General features: G+C 30.5%; 1 protein-coding gene across 1 annotated transcript in view; it reads right to left on the bottom strand.

Annotated features, from left to right (window-relative positions):
* Positions 1-8983, bottom strand: part of LOC111682214 (cytoplasmic dynein 2 heavy chain 1) — a 47738-nt gene extending 38755 nt beyond the window's left edge. Inside the window, exons 1-4 of the mRNA XM_046950896.1 lie at positions 8891-8983; positions 8387-8754; positions 930-1014; positions 5-134 (exon numbers count right to left, since the gene is read on the bottom strand). Of these exons, the coding sequence (XP_046806852.1) occupies positions 5-134; positions 930-1014; positions 8387-8754; positions 8891-8927 (620 nt within the window). The 5' untranslated portion in view covers positions 8928-8983. The remainder of the gene's footprint in view (positions 1-4; positions 135-929; positions 1015-8386; positions 8755-8890) is intronic.
* Between the last annotated feature and the right edge of the window lie 9074 nt (positions 8984-18057).

Genomic DNA, 18057 nt, shown 5'->3' with positions numbered 1-18057 from the left:
ATACCTTATACGTTGCTCTATATTTTCCAAAATACCCATAAAAACTTGTGCTGCCTCCCTATCCAAGCGGGAACTGGATTTATTATTTAGCTTTTGTTTCCAATAGTTTATCTCATCCTTGATAGATGTTATACCTATAGTTATGTAAAGTCAACGAATTTAATGCAGTGATGGGCAAATTCGAACTTAAGCAGTTCAGTGTGATTCAGTACAAAATCAAAATTTTTTACGATTATATATGTAAATGGTCTAGATTATCTATGAAAATGAATATGAATGAATAAAGACTAGACTATAGACTAGACTAGACTATAGACTAGACTCTAGACTAGACTATAGACTAGACTATAGACTAGACTATAGACTAGACTATAGACTAGACTATAGACTAGACCATAGACTAGACCATAGACTAGACTATAGACTAGACTATAGACTAGACTAGACTATAGACTAGACTGTAGACTAGACTATAGACTAGACTGAGATTTAGAATTTTCCCTTTGCAGTTGCATGTAAGGATCTTGGTTTAATTTTACGGTTTGACTTAAGAAAACAAACTTGTTAATGCTGCACTACAGCATTATTTTAAAATGCACAAACAAAAGATTTAAATCTCAATGTTGTTTGTTTCTTTTGTATAATTTAAGATCTTTAATTTATCATTTTGTAAATTTTTCTTCTGTTATTTAAAGACTACATGAAATTTTAATCCATTTATCTTTTTTGTTGCATCGAAATAACCAAGAGAAAAAAGATTTAACTGCATACATTCCCACAGAGTAACTAAAGTTCTACAGTATTTGTGTCCTTAAATGCGTCCCTCCTTCCATTCGAATTCTTTCATTCCTACTTGTTGTTACCTCAAGTACAAGTTTGTTTTGCAAAATAAAGTGAAAAACAAATTTGCATATCATTACATAACTTACCACTTTGAGGTAAACCCAATGTTGAACCAAGTGAAACATGTAAATTTTCAAGTAAACCACTTAACTCCGGACTATATTCGGTTTTCTGCAATCAGAATAATAAAAATGGGAAAATAGTAGTAAAAGCAAGAAATATATACAATTATAAGTAAACTCCTGCCTTCTCTCCTTCACCCGAAAAAAAAATTGAAGAAAATAACTAGAATCTACTTAATTTTACAATATACATACGAATTTAACACATCAAAATATTCTACTTAGTAAAAAATTTAGGAGATTTTGTGAAAGAATATATAGAATGTAGATCCATTTAAAATATGTAGCGTGCATAGCCAATGTCTTAAATACAACAATGGTTTTGAAATTTGATTTATATTTTTGAAAATAATAAAAAAAACATATGAAAAGCTAATAATACTAGAGCAAATTTATTCATTTGCTATTGAAATTGTAGAAATAAAATTGTTTTAATCATATAAAATCTATACGATAGATATGTCAGTATTAGAAAGAAAGTTACAAAGTACGTTCAAAATCCAAGAGTAAAAGTTATTATTAGAGTTTTTATTACCAGTTTTACTAAAGTTGACTGTAACGTCTTTTACTAGCAGTTCTTTTTAAAAAGGATCCTGTTTTAAGGATCTCAGTTTATTTAAAAAGTTTTTAAGACCAGTTTAAATCTCTACCGTTCCAGAACTAATACTAAGAGATCCTAACACAGGCGATAATTATATAGTAAATTTCCCTCAAAATGGAGAATGTATTCTACCCCAGCAAAGTAACTGTTATTTTGAATTTAATGTAATCCATTAAAATCTAAATTATTCTAATAGTTTCGCAGATATTTATATAAATGTTCTTTGTGGAAAATTTTGGGATACCACTTCTAGTAGTTTCTTAGGGCCTCATTTTATAAAGCGAAACGACAAACGTTCAAAAAAATTCTACGTTAACGAAAGTTTCGTTTTATAAAATGAGGAGGTGAGATAAAAATGTATAGTATACATATACATTGTATACACAAAAAATATTTGTGTCGAATTTTATCCAGATAGCTTTATTTGGCAATAAAATATGTGCGTTTAGGTGATTTTTGAATGTGGCCCTTATATGGAAGCAATTACCAACTATAAAACGATCGTGAAAAATTTGGTAGAATTTTTATATACAAGACGAACTTTATTCCGATAGTTTTATTATTCAAAGAAATATATGCGTTTAGATTATTTTCGGTACCTTTTATGGGAGCTATTAACATTTACGATCCTATCCGAAGAACAATTCATAGAATGATTCATAAAGACTTGTCACAGAATTCCGTTTCGATCGAAAGTGGAATTATCATTCCTAATTATACCCTACACCACTATAGTGGGGAGGGCATTATACGTTTGTGCTGATGTTTGTAACATACAAAAATATTGGTCCAATACCTTAAAGTATATCTATTGATTCAGAATCATTTTTTGAGTCGATTAAGACATGTCCGTCCGTCCGTCTGTCTGTCCGGCTGGCTGTCCATGTAAACCTTGTGCGCAAGGTAAAGGCCGCAATTTTCAACATAATTTGTTGAAATTTGGACCAAGCATGTTTTTTGGCACAGGGAAGAAGCCTATTGGAGGATCGGCCCTTATTTGACCCTAGCCACCATACAAACACCTCTTCAAAAAATGTTTTAAAGGTCTAAAATTGACTTGTAACCATTTGTATCGTAATGAAACTCAACAAGACTAAATGTTATTTAAAAATATATCCTTTTCCCAAATTTACCGAGGATCGGCCCATATTTGACCTATATAAAGCCTCATTTAGAAGTTTTAGTTTTTTATCAATAAATTTCTTGAATATTTTGGAATTATGGTAATATTCAACATAAAAGATTCTTTATAAAAAATAAAAATTTTAAAAATATACTCATTATGTAGGATATTATATGGTCGGTCATGCCCGACAAACTTTCCTACTTCGAAAAAATAGGAATTTTTTACACATTCTGATGTAATTTTCTCGAAAACTATGCAAGATAATTCCATAAAAATCGGCATACATTCGTTTCCACACAAGAGCTTAATCTCTTCGTAAAATCGCCAGAATCGGCCCTTAATTTCATATACCTCCCATACAAAAGTACAAATTCCCGGAAATTTGGTTTTTTGTTAATAACTTCCGTCGTAATGTCGATATCTTCACAAAATTTTAGAATTTAAAATTCTATGTCAATATAATTTATTCAGAGGAAAAAATTTTTGGTTGGGTCCATAATTGGTCATAGCTCCCATACAAGGTCCCCTCCCGAAAATCACTTAAATCCGCATAACTCATTACTAAATTAAGATATCGATATACACAGAGCAATACTTGGCTCTTATACACAGAAATATTACAATGTAAGCTTTTTGGATCGGTCCATAATTGGTCATAGCTCCCATACAAGGTCCACTCCCGAAAATCACTTAAACGCGTACAACTCATTAATAAATTAAGATATCGATATAAAATTTGGTACAAGTATTGATCATATACACAAAAATATTACTAAGAAAATTTTTTCCATCGGTCTGTAACTGGTCATAGCTCCCCTACAAGGTCCCCTCCCGAAAATAATTTAAACACACATAACTCATTACTAAATTAAGATATCCAATAAATTAAGATATCCATTTAAAGTTTGGCACAAGTGTTGCTCATATACAGAGAAATAATATTGGGAAATGTTTTTCCGATCGGTCCATAATTGATCATAGCTCCCACACTCTTAGAAAAACACACATACAAGGTTCCCTTCCGAAAATCAGAAAAAAACGCACATAACTCATAACTAAATATTGATATCCATATATTTATCAAAAATATTGCTCTTATATACATAAATTCACTACAAAATTATTTTACGATCGGTCCATATTTGATCATAGCTCTCATACTAGGTCCAGAAAATAACTTAGATTCACAATATTTATTACTAAATAATGATATAGATACAGAATTCTGAAATTTTGTGTTTATATACATAATTGGACAAAGCTCCCATATAAAGTCCTTTTATGAAAATCTCTTAAACGCACATTACTTATTACCAATTTAAGCTATTGATACATAATTTGGAAAAAATATTAGTTTTTATACCCACCATCAAAAAAGATGGGGGGTATATTATAAAGTATATATATTCTGGGACCTCGTAAGATTCTAAGACGATCTAGCCATGTCCGTCCGTCTGTCCGTCTGTCCGTCTGTCCGTCTGTCTGTTGTTGGCACGATAGCGTCCACAAAATAAGAGATATTGAGATGAAATTTTCCCAAAATATATTTTATTGATCAGAAATGTTTGGTATTGAAAATGGGCAAAATCGGTCAACGATTTCACATAGCCCCCATACAAATGTACCCCCCGGAATATTGTATAAATAGCTTCAAATATTCACAAATTCGTTGTTTATGAAGCAAATACCATAAAATTTCGCATAGGTCAGTTTTTTGACGTCTGAAAAATATTTCTGCATTATGGCGGACATATGACCATAATTGGCCCTACCCCCCATATAAGGTCCCCTTTAGAAAATGACTAAATAGCTGATTACTGGCTTAAAAATGGGAATATAGCGATGAAATTTGACACACATAAGTTTCATGCATGTCAATATCTTTCAACCAAAATTTATGTATATCGGTCCATAATTGACCCTACCCCCCATATAACGTCCCCTTCAGAAAATGACTTTAACGCTCATTACTCTCTTAAAAATACAAGTATAGCGATGAAATTTGACATAAGTAAGTTTTTTACTAGCCAAAACCTCTCTATGAAATTTTATGTGGATCGGTCCATAATTGACCCTACCCCCCATATAAGGTCCCCTTCAGAAAATGACTTTAACGCTCATTATGGCTTAAAAATGGGAATATAGCGATGAAATTCGACATACATAAGTTTTATGCAAGCCAATATCTCTCAACCAAATTTTATGTATATCGGTCCATAATTGACCCTACCCCCCATATAACGTTCCCTTCAGAAAATGACTTTAACGCTCATTATTCGCTTAAAAATACAAGTATAGCGATGAAATTTCACATAAGTAAATTTCTTACTATCCAAAACCTATCTATGAAATTTTATGTGGATCGGTCCATAATTGACCCTACCCCCCATATAAGGTCCCCTTCAAAAATGACTTAAACGCTCATTACTGGCTTAAACAAATGAATATAGCGATGAAATTTGATATAAGCCAAAAATCTTTATGAAATTGTATGTGGATCGGTCCATAATTGACCCTACCCATCATATAAAGACCTTTTATAAAATTACTATAACGCTCATTACTTGCTTAAAAATACGACTAAAGCGATGAAATTTAACCGAAGTAAGTTTTATACTAGTCAAAATTTCTTTACCAAATTTCCAAGAAATAAGTTTTATACTAGGCAATATCTCTCTACCAAATTTTATGTGGATCGGTCCATAGTTGACCCTACCCCCCATAAGAAGTCCCCCCCATAATTTTTTTTTATGCTCATTACTGGCTTAAAAATCGGATTAAAGCAATGAAATTACACAGAAGTAAGATTTATACAAGTCAAAATTTACCAAATTTTATGTGGATCGATTCACAATTGACCCTTCCCCCCATATAAGGCCCCCTTCAGAAAACGTCTTTAACGTTAATTATGGGCGTAAAAATACTAATATAGCGAAGAAATTTGACATAAGTATGTATCTTAGGAACCAAAACCTTTCCACCAAATTTTATGTGGATCGGCCTATAATTGACCCTACCCCCCATATAAGGTCCCCTCCATAAAACTACTTTAACGCTCCTTACTGCCTTAAAAATACGAGTATATCGATGAAATTTCACAGAAGTTTTTCACAAGCCAAAATCTCTTTTATGTGGAACAGACCTTAATTGACCCTAACCCCAACATAAGGTCAGAAAATACTTTAAGGCCTATTACTGGCTTAAAAATACGAGTATAGTAATAAAATTCGACTCAATTAAGTTTCTTGCCAGTCAAAAACTCTTAATTTTATGTGGATCGAGCCTTAATTGACCTACCCCCATATAATGTCCCCATCAAAAAAACGAGTAAAGCAATAAAAAACGAATAAATCGATGAAATTCGATATAAACCTGTAGGAACTAAGATCGTTCTACAAAATTTTACGGAGATCGGTCTATAATTGACGCTACCCCCATATAAGGCCCCTTCAGGAAATGTTTAAAATCTCACTACCATATTTTATTACTAATGCTCCTTAATGGCTTCAAAATACAAGTAGATCGATGAAATTTTAAACAAATAATGAACTGAAATCTTCCTACAGACTTTATGTATGTATGTATGTATGTATGTATGTATGTATGTATGTATGTATGTATGTATGTATGTATGTATGTATGTATGTATGTATGTATGTATGTATGTATGTATATATGTATGTATGTATAAATACCCCTACTCGCTATAAAAAATAGCACTGTCAATAGTAAAACCCCCATTAATGGACCTCTTTCAAATATTACCCTGATGTTCGCATTAATATCGATATATAATAATAAAATATTCAAAATATCAAAGTTCATTTATATAACAGTGATTTGATGGTGGGTATAAAAGATTCGGCATAGCCGAATATAACACTCTTACTTGTTTATACTTCTATTTCTCATATATTAGGTCCTTCCCCTAAAAGCGCTTTAGCCGTATTTAAAGAGCATTATCAATTTATTATATGTATATGTATTTTGAAAATCTCTAAATCTTTCACACACATGCATACAAGCAAATTACTAAATTTATAATGTTCAATAAATCATGGAATTGTAATAGATTTAACTTTTGGGATTTTTTCTATTAAAGACATGAGCAAATTTATTTCTACAAATATTTGATCAATTAGAAAAGTAATAACATAAAAGTAGCTGGTGGAGGGTATTTAAGATTCGGCACAGCCGAATATAGCACTCTAACTTGTATTCTTTAAAAATGAAAAGTTACAACTTTTTCAGAAAGAATGAAAAATACTATGTTCTATGAAGTACAATTTTACATAGTTTTATTTAATTTTTAAAACCACAATAGAGTTTGTGCCGCTAGTTGTAACGTCCAAAATATTTTGCTATTTAAACTATCGGTGCAACTATTTCTGAATCTGTCCATCTGTGTGTCCATATAAAAAGAGAACTTAATGAAATTTTGTTCTTACATCTCTCTCACGTCCATAATTCACTTAAATACATTACCAGACGACAAAATTCGGAAGAAATATGATTTATACAAAAATACATTCATTCACCAAACTTTATTAGAATTGCTATCAAGCTTTCTACTTTCAGAAATTAAATATATACTATTCAAAGTTGTTTCTTAGTCTTTACATTTGTCATTTTCGAGATCGTTGTTCCGTTAAAGTGGTATTACAGTACATAAAGCAGGCCTTAAAAACCAGCATATTTGTTGTCAAAATTCTAAGGTCTAAATTCTATTAATATGTACCTTCACAAAGAAATATTTTTGGTGCATATTTTATAGTGCATATTATAAGCGCCTATTTTAAATTTTTTAGTGCATAAAAATCCTTGCCCTGCTCATAATTTTTTAAAAGCCAAACTGTCAGACAACAAATATTTTTTGGTGAATTTGGTTGGTTTTCTTTGCGTAGTTTTAACTTGAGCTTGCTTTAAACAGACAGACAGACGGACATACATAAATTTACTCAAAATTTCACAAAGGTATAAAATTTAATATGGGAAGTATCATGTCCCTATAGTCCAACCGTTTAGTCATAATTTTCTAATAAGGACTTCATATAGGAGATATGGTAAGTCATATAAGTTACGAGTTTTAAACTAAAAAGTCCATAACTTACCATATCCAATATAAGAGGTCTTTATAATTATAGACTGATTCTTATCGATACGTTATGGATCGAGTTTGTGTTGAATTTCACCTTTATAATTGTATTTTTCGGTAAAGTTGGACATAGCTAAATCATCTCAGAAAGTGATTCTAAGCTGATTAGTATACTTTAAGGTGCAGAAACCATATTTTTAGGTGTTACCAACCACTATAGTGGTATAGGATACAAAGAATTATTTCTAAAAAAATATATTCTGACTCACTGTAAACGAAAAGTTTAAGAATTTCTTATAAACTAAACGTAATAATGACGTACTCCCTAAAAGTAAATTTTATTTATGTTTAGCATAAGAATAATTCTCTAGACTATATTGGATTAAAACTTTATTTTTATGTTGTTTAGCTGTTATCTGGTATTATAAAGGAGTATCAGGAGTAAAGCAACTACGGTGTTTAAATAAAATATACACAAATAATAATAAACAAAGAAAACAATGTGCATTTCTGCACTCACATATATATACAATATACATACATAGATACATATTTATGTATATGTACATATATGTTTAGGTAGTAAAAATAACACATACCCGAGTATTTGCATGTGGTGAAAATACACGTGAAACAGAATTATAAATGGATTTAACCAAACCTCCTTCAAGCGTCAAAATGCCAAGTGGTTGGTTATCTATAGTAGCTGTTGTTTTTACCATTGTTGATGACGACGATGTTGATGTTGTACCGGTTCCCATACCACTTTTACCAACTTGTGGTATTTTATAGAAGAGTAAACAAACTTCATCGTTCGGTATGCGATGATGAAATTTAATTTTATCTTCTTGTTTATTATGTACAGCTGAGATTACAGTTATTTCATCATTTTCCAAAAATTCTAATATTGCTGCGGTCTGTTCATCCAAAGCGATGCCAGTTTGTGAATTCACAGCAAAATATTCCACTAAATAGCGAATATTGGAAGACATAGAGTGGAAATAGAAAAAGCACAAAAATTAGGTCATGTCAATTAGTGATTTTAAAAGAAGAAAAAATATATATTTATTTAAATCTGTTTTTTTCTTATTTGTATATAATACCAGATGTATTGATGATAAATTTCGTTTTATTCGACATGATGTTTTGTTTATTTATCTAGCGAATGTCTTTAATTGTAAATTGAAATATTTTTTTGTGGCAGGATTTTTATTTCCTGTTCTGGTTTTATTATTTTTTTATATTTTTCTTTGTAATTCACTTTTCGTTTGACTGTTGTCCTTTGAGCTGTTGTTTTAAATGTGTCCCATGTGTTGGCTTTTATTTGTTGTGTCCTTCCTTAGTGGGCTTCGTGATTCGTTACGTTTCCCATGGCAACCATCTGTTACCATGGTTAATACGGTTGTCTGGGTTTCACTCACCTGTTTGCTTGTTATTTTTATTTACCCGGTCGGAATATTGTTGTTTATGTAGTAGTTGTTGTTGTTAAACAACATCCACCAACACATACGCTGATTGTGTGTGTCACGTGCTAAAATGCCTTTTAGTGGTTGTTTTAATTTAATTGTTTTGGTTATTTTTGTTTTTCTCCGATATTTTATTATTGTATTTTGTTGTGATTATCCTTGTTGTGAAGAGGTAATGTAATGTTAGTGCTTAATTCTATTTGTAAGGAAGTGTTTTACCTGACTATGGTATGCAATGAGTTTGTGTAATTTTAGAAAGTTTTCAGTAGCAGTGTAATTAAAGCGAATATTTAATATTTAGAATAAATTTTGTGTTACCTTTAAATGTAACTAACTAACTAACTAAGTAACTAACTAACTAACTAACTAACTAACTAACTAACTAACTAACTAACTAACTAACTAACTAACTAACTAACTAACTAACTAACTAACTAACTAACTAACTAGCTAACTAACTAACTAACTAACTAACTAACTAACTAACTAACTAACTAACTAACTAACTAACTAACTAACTAACTAACTAACTAACTAATTAACTAACTAACTAACTAACTAACTAATTAATTAATTAATTAATTAACTAACTATCTAACTAACTAACTAACTAACTAACTAACTAACTAACTAACTAACTAACTAACTAACTAACTAACTAACTAACTAACTAATAACTAACTAACTAACTAACTAACTAACTAACTAACTAACTAACTAACTAACTAACTATCTAACTAACTAAGTAACTGACTGACTAACTAACTAACTAACTAACTAACTAACTAACTAACTAACTAACTAACTAACTAACTAACTACTAACTAACCAGCTAAATAACTAACTAACTAACTAACTAACTAACTAACTAACTAACTAACTAACTTACTAACTATCTAACTAACTAACTAACTAACTAACTAACTAACTAACTAACTAACTAACTAACTAACTAACTAACTAACTAACTAACTAACCACTAACTAACTAACCAACTTCGAAGTGCACGTTTTTATAAGAGAATTACCGGCGTTCAGATATTTTCAGAGGTGGATTTTGCAAGGGGAGCTAGGGTTAAGAAAAGGTCGATCATTAAAATACTTTGCAGTATCATTCATGCTTGTGTGAAACGTGCCTACTTTGGTATTAGACATAATTATGAGCCACAAATCCCAAATTTTGGAGGTTCCGTTATATGTGGGCTAGATGAAATAATAAACCGATATCACCCAAAATCCATACGGCTTGCCCTTATTCACCTAAAAGTAATGTGCGTACACATTTCATCAAATTATCTTCAAAATTGATAACAAGGTTTACATGGACACACACACGACAATATTATGAATTATGAATCAAAATTTAAAACAACCTCGAAAAAATAAGCATAGCTTTCATACTAGGTAACCTCCAGAAGATCACTTAAATTCACAATATCTATTACCAAAGAATGATATTGATACAGAATTTTGAAATTTTCTCTAATATGAATTGGTATAATTCTTATTTGGTTTATACCGTTTAATGCATAAATGTTTCTGTTTAAATAAAGTTATTGTATGTATATAAATACTGTTTTAAAAAATTTTAATTTTATAGATTTTATAGAATTTTTGTCTATATTCAATATATATTTTTTAAAAAAAGTTTTTATAGATTCAATATGAAACCTTGTGAATTATTATTGTCAAACTACAATAACATATATATTTGTTTCAGATAAATAATTTGCTTGAATTTCAGTAGAAATACAAATAACTTGTGTTATGGTTGCAGTAAAATAATTTTTTGGAAATGTTGCGAATATTTATTATTGTTTTTCGTAAATTTTAATAAGAAAAATTCTGAATTTTTTTTCAATAAAGAATTTACGAATTTGTGTACTTGATTTTACGAATTTTGTTATAGGTCCTATTTTAGTAAAAACAAGTAAGAGTGCTATATTCGGCTGTGCCAAATCTTATATACCCTTCACCATAGTGTATTTTAAACATAATTGATCTTACAGTCTTGTTAATAAAAACATTAAAAAAATTTGAGTCGATTTAAGCCGAATGTTTCGGCGGCGGCTCAAGCAACTAAGTATAGTTCGGCGGCTAAGCTCCGACTCGAAGCCGGTCGACTTCGACCTCTGATTCATTGCTGGTAAACATTGACGAGACGTAGATTTTGTTTTTGTTTATCGTAAAAAAAATTGTTTTCAAAAGCACTTGGGAAAAATTTGTGTTAGTTTTAAATTTCAAACTTACATTATTCGCATTAAAATTATTGTACAATAACTCACAATCTACTCTCATATAATTGAATACGTTTTAAATACTTTTTTCTATTCATTAAAAAATATATTTGCAATACAAAAGGGAATATTATTTTATTTTAACAAAAAATGCAAATCATATTTTTTTGCTGTGTATTTTTTGTATGTTTGGATTCCAAACAAAACAAAAAAATACACAGCTGAATAAAACCAAATATATCTACACACACACATGTAAGTCTTTTTCTATATTCAGTGTTGTTGTTGCTTTTATAACAATTTTTTGATGAAATTTTCAGAGGTTGTCTCGGATTTTTGTTCATATCTCCGTTATTTACCGACCGATTTTGCTGATTTTAAATAGCATTTAAGCCATTTATTGTTGAATAATATTGTGGACATTTAAGTTAAATTTTGATGGGGGCTTTACATAGGGGCTTGGGTTTGATTCATGAGGGTCATCAAGTCTTGTATAGAACTCGGTTTTTGCAGTTTTATGTCGATATAAGAGTATATTTAACATAATTATTAACTTAAAAGCCTTATTCGGCGGGTTCAATTGTATGGGGGATAGGCTTTATCTATGGTACCATAAAATATCATGCGCCAAATTTCATTAAATTATCTCCAAAATTGCGACATGTAGTTTGGTTGCAAAGTTTATAAGCCCTATTATTGGGTTCAGTTGTATGTGGGCTAGGTGAAATAATGGACCGATGTTAACCATTTTCAATAGGCTTCGTCTACGGTACCATAAAAGATCATGCGCCAAATTTAATTAAATTATCTCCGAAATGTATTATCTCCGACCTGTAGTTTACAAGGTTTTCAAGTCCTATTATTGGGTTCAGTTGTATGGGGGCTTCTTAACCATTTTCAATAGGCTTCGCCTCTGGGACAATAGAAGATCATATACCAATTTTCATTGAATTATCTTCAAAATTGCGATCTGTAGTTTGATTACAAGGTTTACATGGACGGACGGACATTGCTAAATCGACTCAGAAAATGATTCTGAGCCGATTGGTATACTTTAAGGTGGGTATAGGACCAATATTATTGTGCGTTACAAACATCAGCACAAATCCAATATACCCTCCTCACTAAAGTGGTGTAGGGTATAAAAACGTTTACAAGTGTATGGATATTGCGACAAAAATTTTACCTAAATAAATTTCTTATGCTTTGCCCGGTAAGCTACTTTTTATCCTGGTTGTTACCGGTTCAATTTCCACGCTTCACTACAACTAGCGTATGTTTACCAGTCATTTGTATTTATAATCTAACATCCAACTAAATCAGAAATAGAGATTTTTTAATTACTTACATATAAACTGTTTGCTCTTTTTATACATTTGCATTTATTACATTTTGCAATTATGTTATTACTTTACTGACCTTAATTAATTAACCTTAATTACTCGATGGCATGCAGGAAGTATTTAAGCCATCATGAATCAAATTTGTCAACAAATTACTTGTTAATTAAGGTTTAAAATTAAAAAAAAATATTTTATCACTTTGTAAAGTTTTTTATTTAGCAATTCTTCTTTACGAGTAATAAATTTTTATTTTTTTCTATGATTTATGGTGGGGAAATGAATGACTGCGTTTATAAATATTTTAAATTGACCACAAATGATGTGAATAATGATGACGGTGATGAAACAAATACAGCTAAATAAATGGTTTAAAAGTCACGTTTAAATGTGACCGACCAAAAAATATGACACCTTTTTATGTTGTCATTTTAAAGTTCCTAACATGTTTTTAGTATTATGAGTTAAATGAACATACACACACACTTTACTTTTTTACTTGTTCACCTGTTCAATTCCCTATCATTTACGGTTTATGGTTTACCTTTTGGATATAACTTGAAATTCTTATTTTTTTTATTTACCATTTTTATGATGTCCTGTTGCACACTGGGTAGAAAATGTTGCATTAAATTTTGGAGAGTTAAGAAATTTTAAAAATCACTTTATGTGTTAGAACAATCTTACTCATAGCTCTTTTTACTTTGAACCTTCGGAAACATAAAAAAATTCCTATATTTAGCACATTACAAATTTAAATATTATTTTCTCTTCCAGCCTTTATATTTGTTAAATGATTTACAAATTTTATTAACATTTAAAATATTTTTTTATGATTTTTTTTATTACAACTTTAACTATGTTGTAAAATTTTTTCTTTCTCTGAGAAAATCACTAAAAAAGGTGTTAAAACAAACTTTAAGTGAAAGATTGAAAGAAGAGATAAAAAACAAACTACAAGTGTACAAATTTCTTGGACACATGTAAAAGGATATTTTGTTCAATGGTCTTCCTTGAAACATGTCATATACCATACGTATATGGTTGACTAAAATACTTTCACACTAAAAAGTTTGTTGAAATAAAATCATAAAAAACAAATAGACTGATTTAGCAAAAAAGAAAAAAAAGATATTTACATACATTCATATACAGATTCATAAGAAAAACTGTCACATGTGTGTTGTAGATTCGAAATAATGACATTTATAGCTTTTATCACTTCTCACCTGTACAATTCAATTAATGGTATTTAAGTGGTTTTTGGTTTCGTTTTGGATTTTTTCATCTGTTGGCACGATAATATGGTTAAGGATTTTTGTTTTTTTTTCAAATAAGGAGAAAAGATGTTAGATAATCATTTAAAGAGAAAATGAAGCTATATACATATATATGTAACCAGCAAAAACGTTGTAATGGCTTGTACTTACATAACCACTTACTTTACAATGACTATTACTTATCTCCTGTATTCCTACAATTGCTTACATATAATCCGATAAGTTAGAACTTTTTTTTGATTTTTGAGATTCTATTTGCACATTTTTTTTATTTATGCGCGTTAGAAATTTTTTTACAAACAAAAGAAAGAACATTTTTTTCTGTGTAAAAACCATTACTGGAAGCGCACTAGCTAAGAGGTGGTATAGTTAGTAAGACGGCCAACTAATAAACAAGGTTCATATTCTGTGTACCGATTTTATGTTAAAAAAAATGTTTAACTCCTTATTTGTAAGTACTTCTATAAGTAGTCATTTGTAAACGAGCGTATTAAGTACATGCTTCCAATGTCTACACCATATCAGAATTTGATGGACCTAGAATATATACTTTGTTTGGTCTTTGATGAATATTTCTAGGTGTTACACACTGAATGATAATGTTATATATATCCTCTGTCACCACTGATTGTGGTGAAGGGTTTAAAAAGAGTTTTAAACTAATATTTTCATTTATTAATATTTGAAATTTTTGAAAACATAACGTTCCAAAAGTACATTTACTAATTAGTCCTTTAAACAACTGTGTTTATTTTAGTGTTTCTACTAATACATTCTCATCAGTTAGGCTTTTGGAAAGAACAAAAGTCTTTGACCTTCAGTTTCGCCTATATGTGTAACTATATTATTTAACGCCCAATTTTCAAGCGATCGTATATAAATCAGATCGATTATTTCGAGGTCTATCAAAGGTATACTGCTCTATGATTTTTGACAAAAGGGTATGTATGTATTTGAGCTATCGACTGACAATATATGATTAGATTGATAGGAGGATGTATACTACATCTAATCCGAAGAAATACACTTATGCCACAATCGGGCCTGTTGTGCGCTCCTTATCATGAGAAAACAAGTAGGAAAATATGGGCCGATCCTCGGTAAATTTGGGAAAAGGATATATTTTTAAATAATTGTTAGTTTTGTTGAGTTTCATTGCGATACAAATGGTTACAAGACAATTTCAGACGTTTAAGACATTTTTGAAGGGGGGTTTGTATGGGGGCTAGGGTCAAATAAGGACCGATCCTTACGAAAATCTGCAGTGTCATTTATACTTATATAAAACTTTTTTGTGCCAATTTTTAGAGAGATAATAGAATATTTGACGTAATTATGGCATAAATCAAATCAAATCGAGAGGTACGGTTATATGGAGGCTAGGTGAAATAATGGACCGATTTTAACCATTTTCAATAGGCTTCGTCCCTGTGCTTGGTCCAAATTTCAAATTTCAGGTTTACATGGGAGCCAGCCGGACAGACAGACGGACATGTCTTAATCGATCCAAAAAATGATTCTGAATCGATCGGTATACTTTAAGGTGGACCAATATTTTTGTATGTTACAAACATCAGCACAAACGTATAATACCCTCCCCACTATAGTGGTGTAGGGTATAAAAAAATAATTATTTTTCAGTATTCAGACACTCAGTTTCCTGAACGTAATTCCTAAGAATCTTTCAATCAGTGTTAGTCAGGAATGCCATTTCCGGAATAACATCACTTCCAAGATACTTTGATCTAACTTCGGTGAAAGCCTGGCAGTGGCAAAGAAAGTGCTCCAGTGTTTCACTGTCCTCTCCACATGCTCTACATAGGTCTGAATCCGCACGTCCAAATTTGCATAAATGTGCTCGAAATCCTGTGTGTCTGAATCCGCACGTCCAAATTTACATAAATGTGCTCGAAATCCTGTGTGTCCACTCAAAATACGTACTATCATACTAACTTCAGACTTACTCATTTTGAAGAGATTTTTCGTCTTGCTCTCATCAGGGTCACCCCATATGATTTTTGTGGTTCTACCCATTGTTTCATTATTCCAAGAAGTTTTATGGGATTCTCTCACCCACTTTAAGAGCACCGGAAGCTCGCTCTGATTTTCGGAAAGGGACCTTGTATGGGAGCTATGACCAAATATTTCACTGTAATATTTATATGCATATGGGCAATACTTATACCAAATTTTATGTCGATATCTTAATTTAGTAAAGTGTTATGCACGTTTAAGTGATTTTCGGGAGTGGACTTTGTATGGGAGCTATAACCAATTATGGATCAATCGGAAAAATATTTCACTGTAATATTTATATAAATATGGGCAATACTTATACCAAATTTTATGTCGATATCTTAATTTCGTAAAGTGTTATGCACGTTTAAGTGATTTTCGGGAGGGGACTTTGTATGGGAGCTATGACCAATTATGGACCAATCGGAAACAAATTTCATAACAATATTTCCTTATGTGAGATCAATACTTGTACCAAATTTTATATGGGTATTTTAAGTTGGTAATGAATTATGCGTGTTTAAGTGATTTTCGGGAGGGGCCCTTGTATGGGAGCTATGCCCAATTATGGACCCATCCAAAAAAATTTTCCTCTGAATGAATTCTATTAGCATAAGATTTTAATTTCTAAAATTTTGTGAAGATATCGACATTGCGACGAAAGTTATTAACAAAAAACCTATTTTCCGGGAATATGTACATTTGTATGGGAGGTATATGAAATTTTACACCGATTTTGGCGATTTTCGGCAGAAATTAAGCTCTTATATAGAAACAAATATATGTTGATTTTTATGGAATTATCTTGCATAGTTTTCGAGAAAATTACATCAGAATATGTAAAAAATGCTTATTTTTTCGAGGTTGTTTTAAATTTTGATTCATAACGTTTCCTGATGTGAACTGATTTTGCTCATTTTCAATACCAAACTGCTTAGGATAACAATAAATATTTTCGGTGAATTTGGTTAATGTCCTTGGCTTAGTTTTAACGTGAGCGTGTTATATTTCTTGGTGTTACACACGGAATGACAAAGTTATATATACCCTCTATAACCACTGATAGTGGTGGAGGGTATAATAAATTAATTATTTTAACAAAAAATAAATTGAAAAGTGAACAAGAGGGTTCATATATTGGCCTATCATTTTGGTAGAGGAATTACGTCTAATTCAAAGTAATTCATGTGGAATTTAATCGTGTTATTAGTGTTTATGAGAGAATTTTGACCTTTAGGTCGTTTTCTAAAGGGGAAAATCGGCAGCGTAATTCAAACTTCTATAATTTAACATAATTATGATCCTAAAAGCCCTATTTTTTGGGTACGGAGTATGTACCAAATTTCATCAAATTATTTAAAAAATTGCGAGCTGTAGCGTACGCACAATTATAGACACCCAGACTTTACATGTTACAAACATCAGTACAAACGCATAATACCCTCCCCACTATATGGGTATAGGGTATAAAAAAATTTATATTCTTATATGGCAAACATGCATTACAATCCATTTGTAAAAATTTTATATTTTCTCAATAAATTAAAAAAAATATTAAATAAAACAGCAATAATGCACTCAGGTAATTACACTTTACAATTTAAGAGTGTCATTAACAACACAATTTATATTCCGTTATAAAGTGTATTATTTATAATAATAACTATATGTTATTAATTAAAATAATATAATAATACGCAAACAGCAAACTGTCAGCTTTTAATTAGTTTATTAAAAATACCAAACAAGCACGCACCACTATATTTTAAGAGTTTTTAAAACTGAAAGTCTAAAAGTATTTAGTGGTTATTAAAGTTCAGTAAATGCCAATAATGTCAATAAATTGTGGATAAATATTTTACTACTACATATAGAATTTGCTCATTTTGCAATTTTTTTTAATGCCATAACTTACTGCAAAAGTCATTGAAA

The sequence above is a fragment of the Lucilia cuprina genome, chromosome 2 (assembly GCF_022045245.1).
Source record: "Lucilia cuprina isolate Lc7/37 chromosome 2, ASM2204524v1, whole genome shotgun sequence".
Taxonomy (NCBI): domain Eukaryota; kingdom Metazoa; phylum Arthropoda; class Insecta; order Diptera; family Calliphoridae; genus Lucilia; species Lucilia cuprina.
This window is presented reverse-complemented; position numbering and strand designations above follow the sequence as displayed.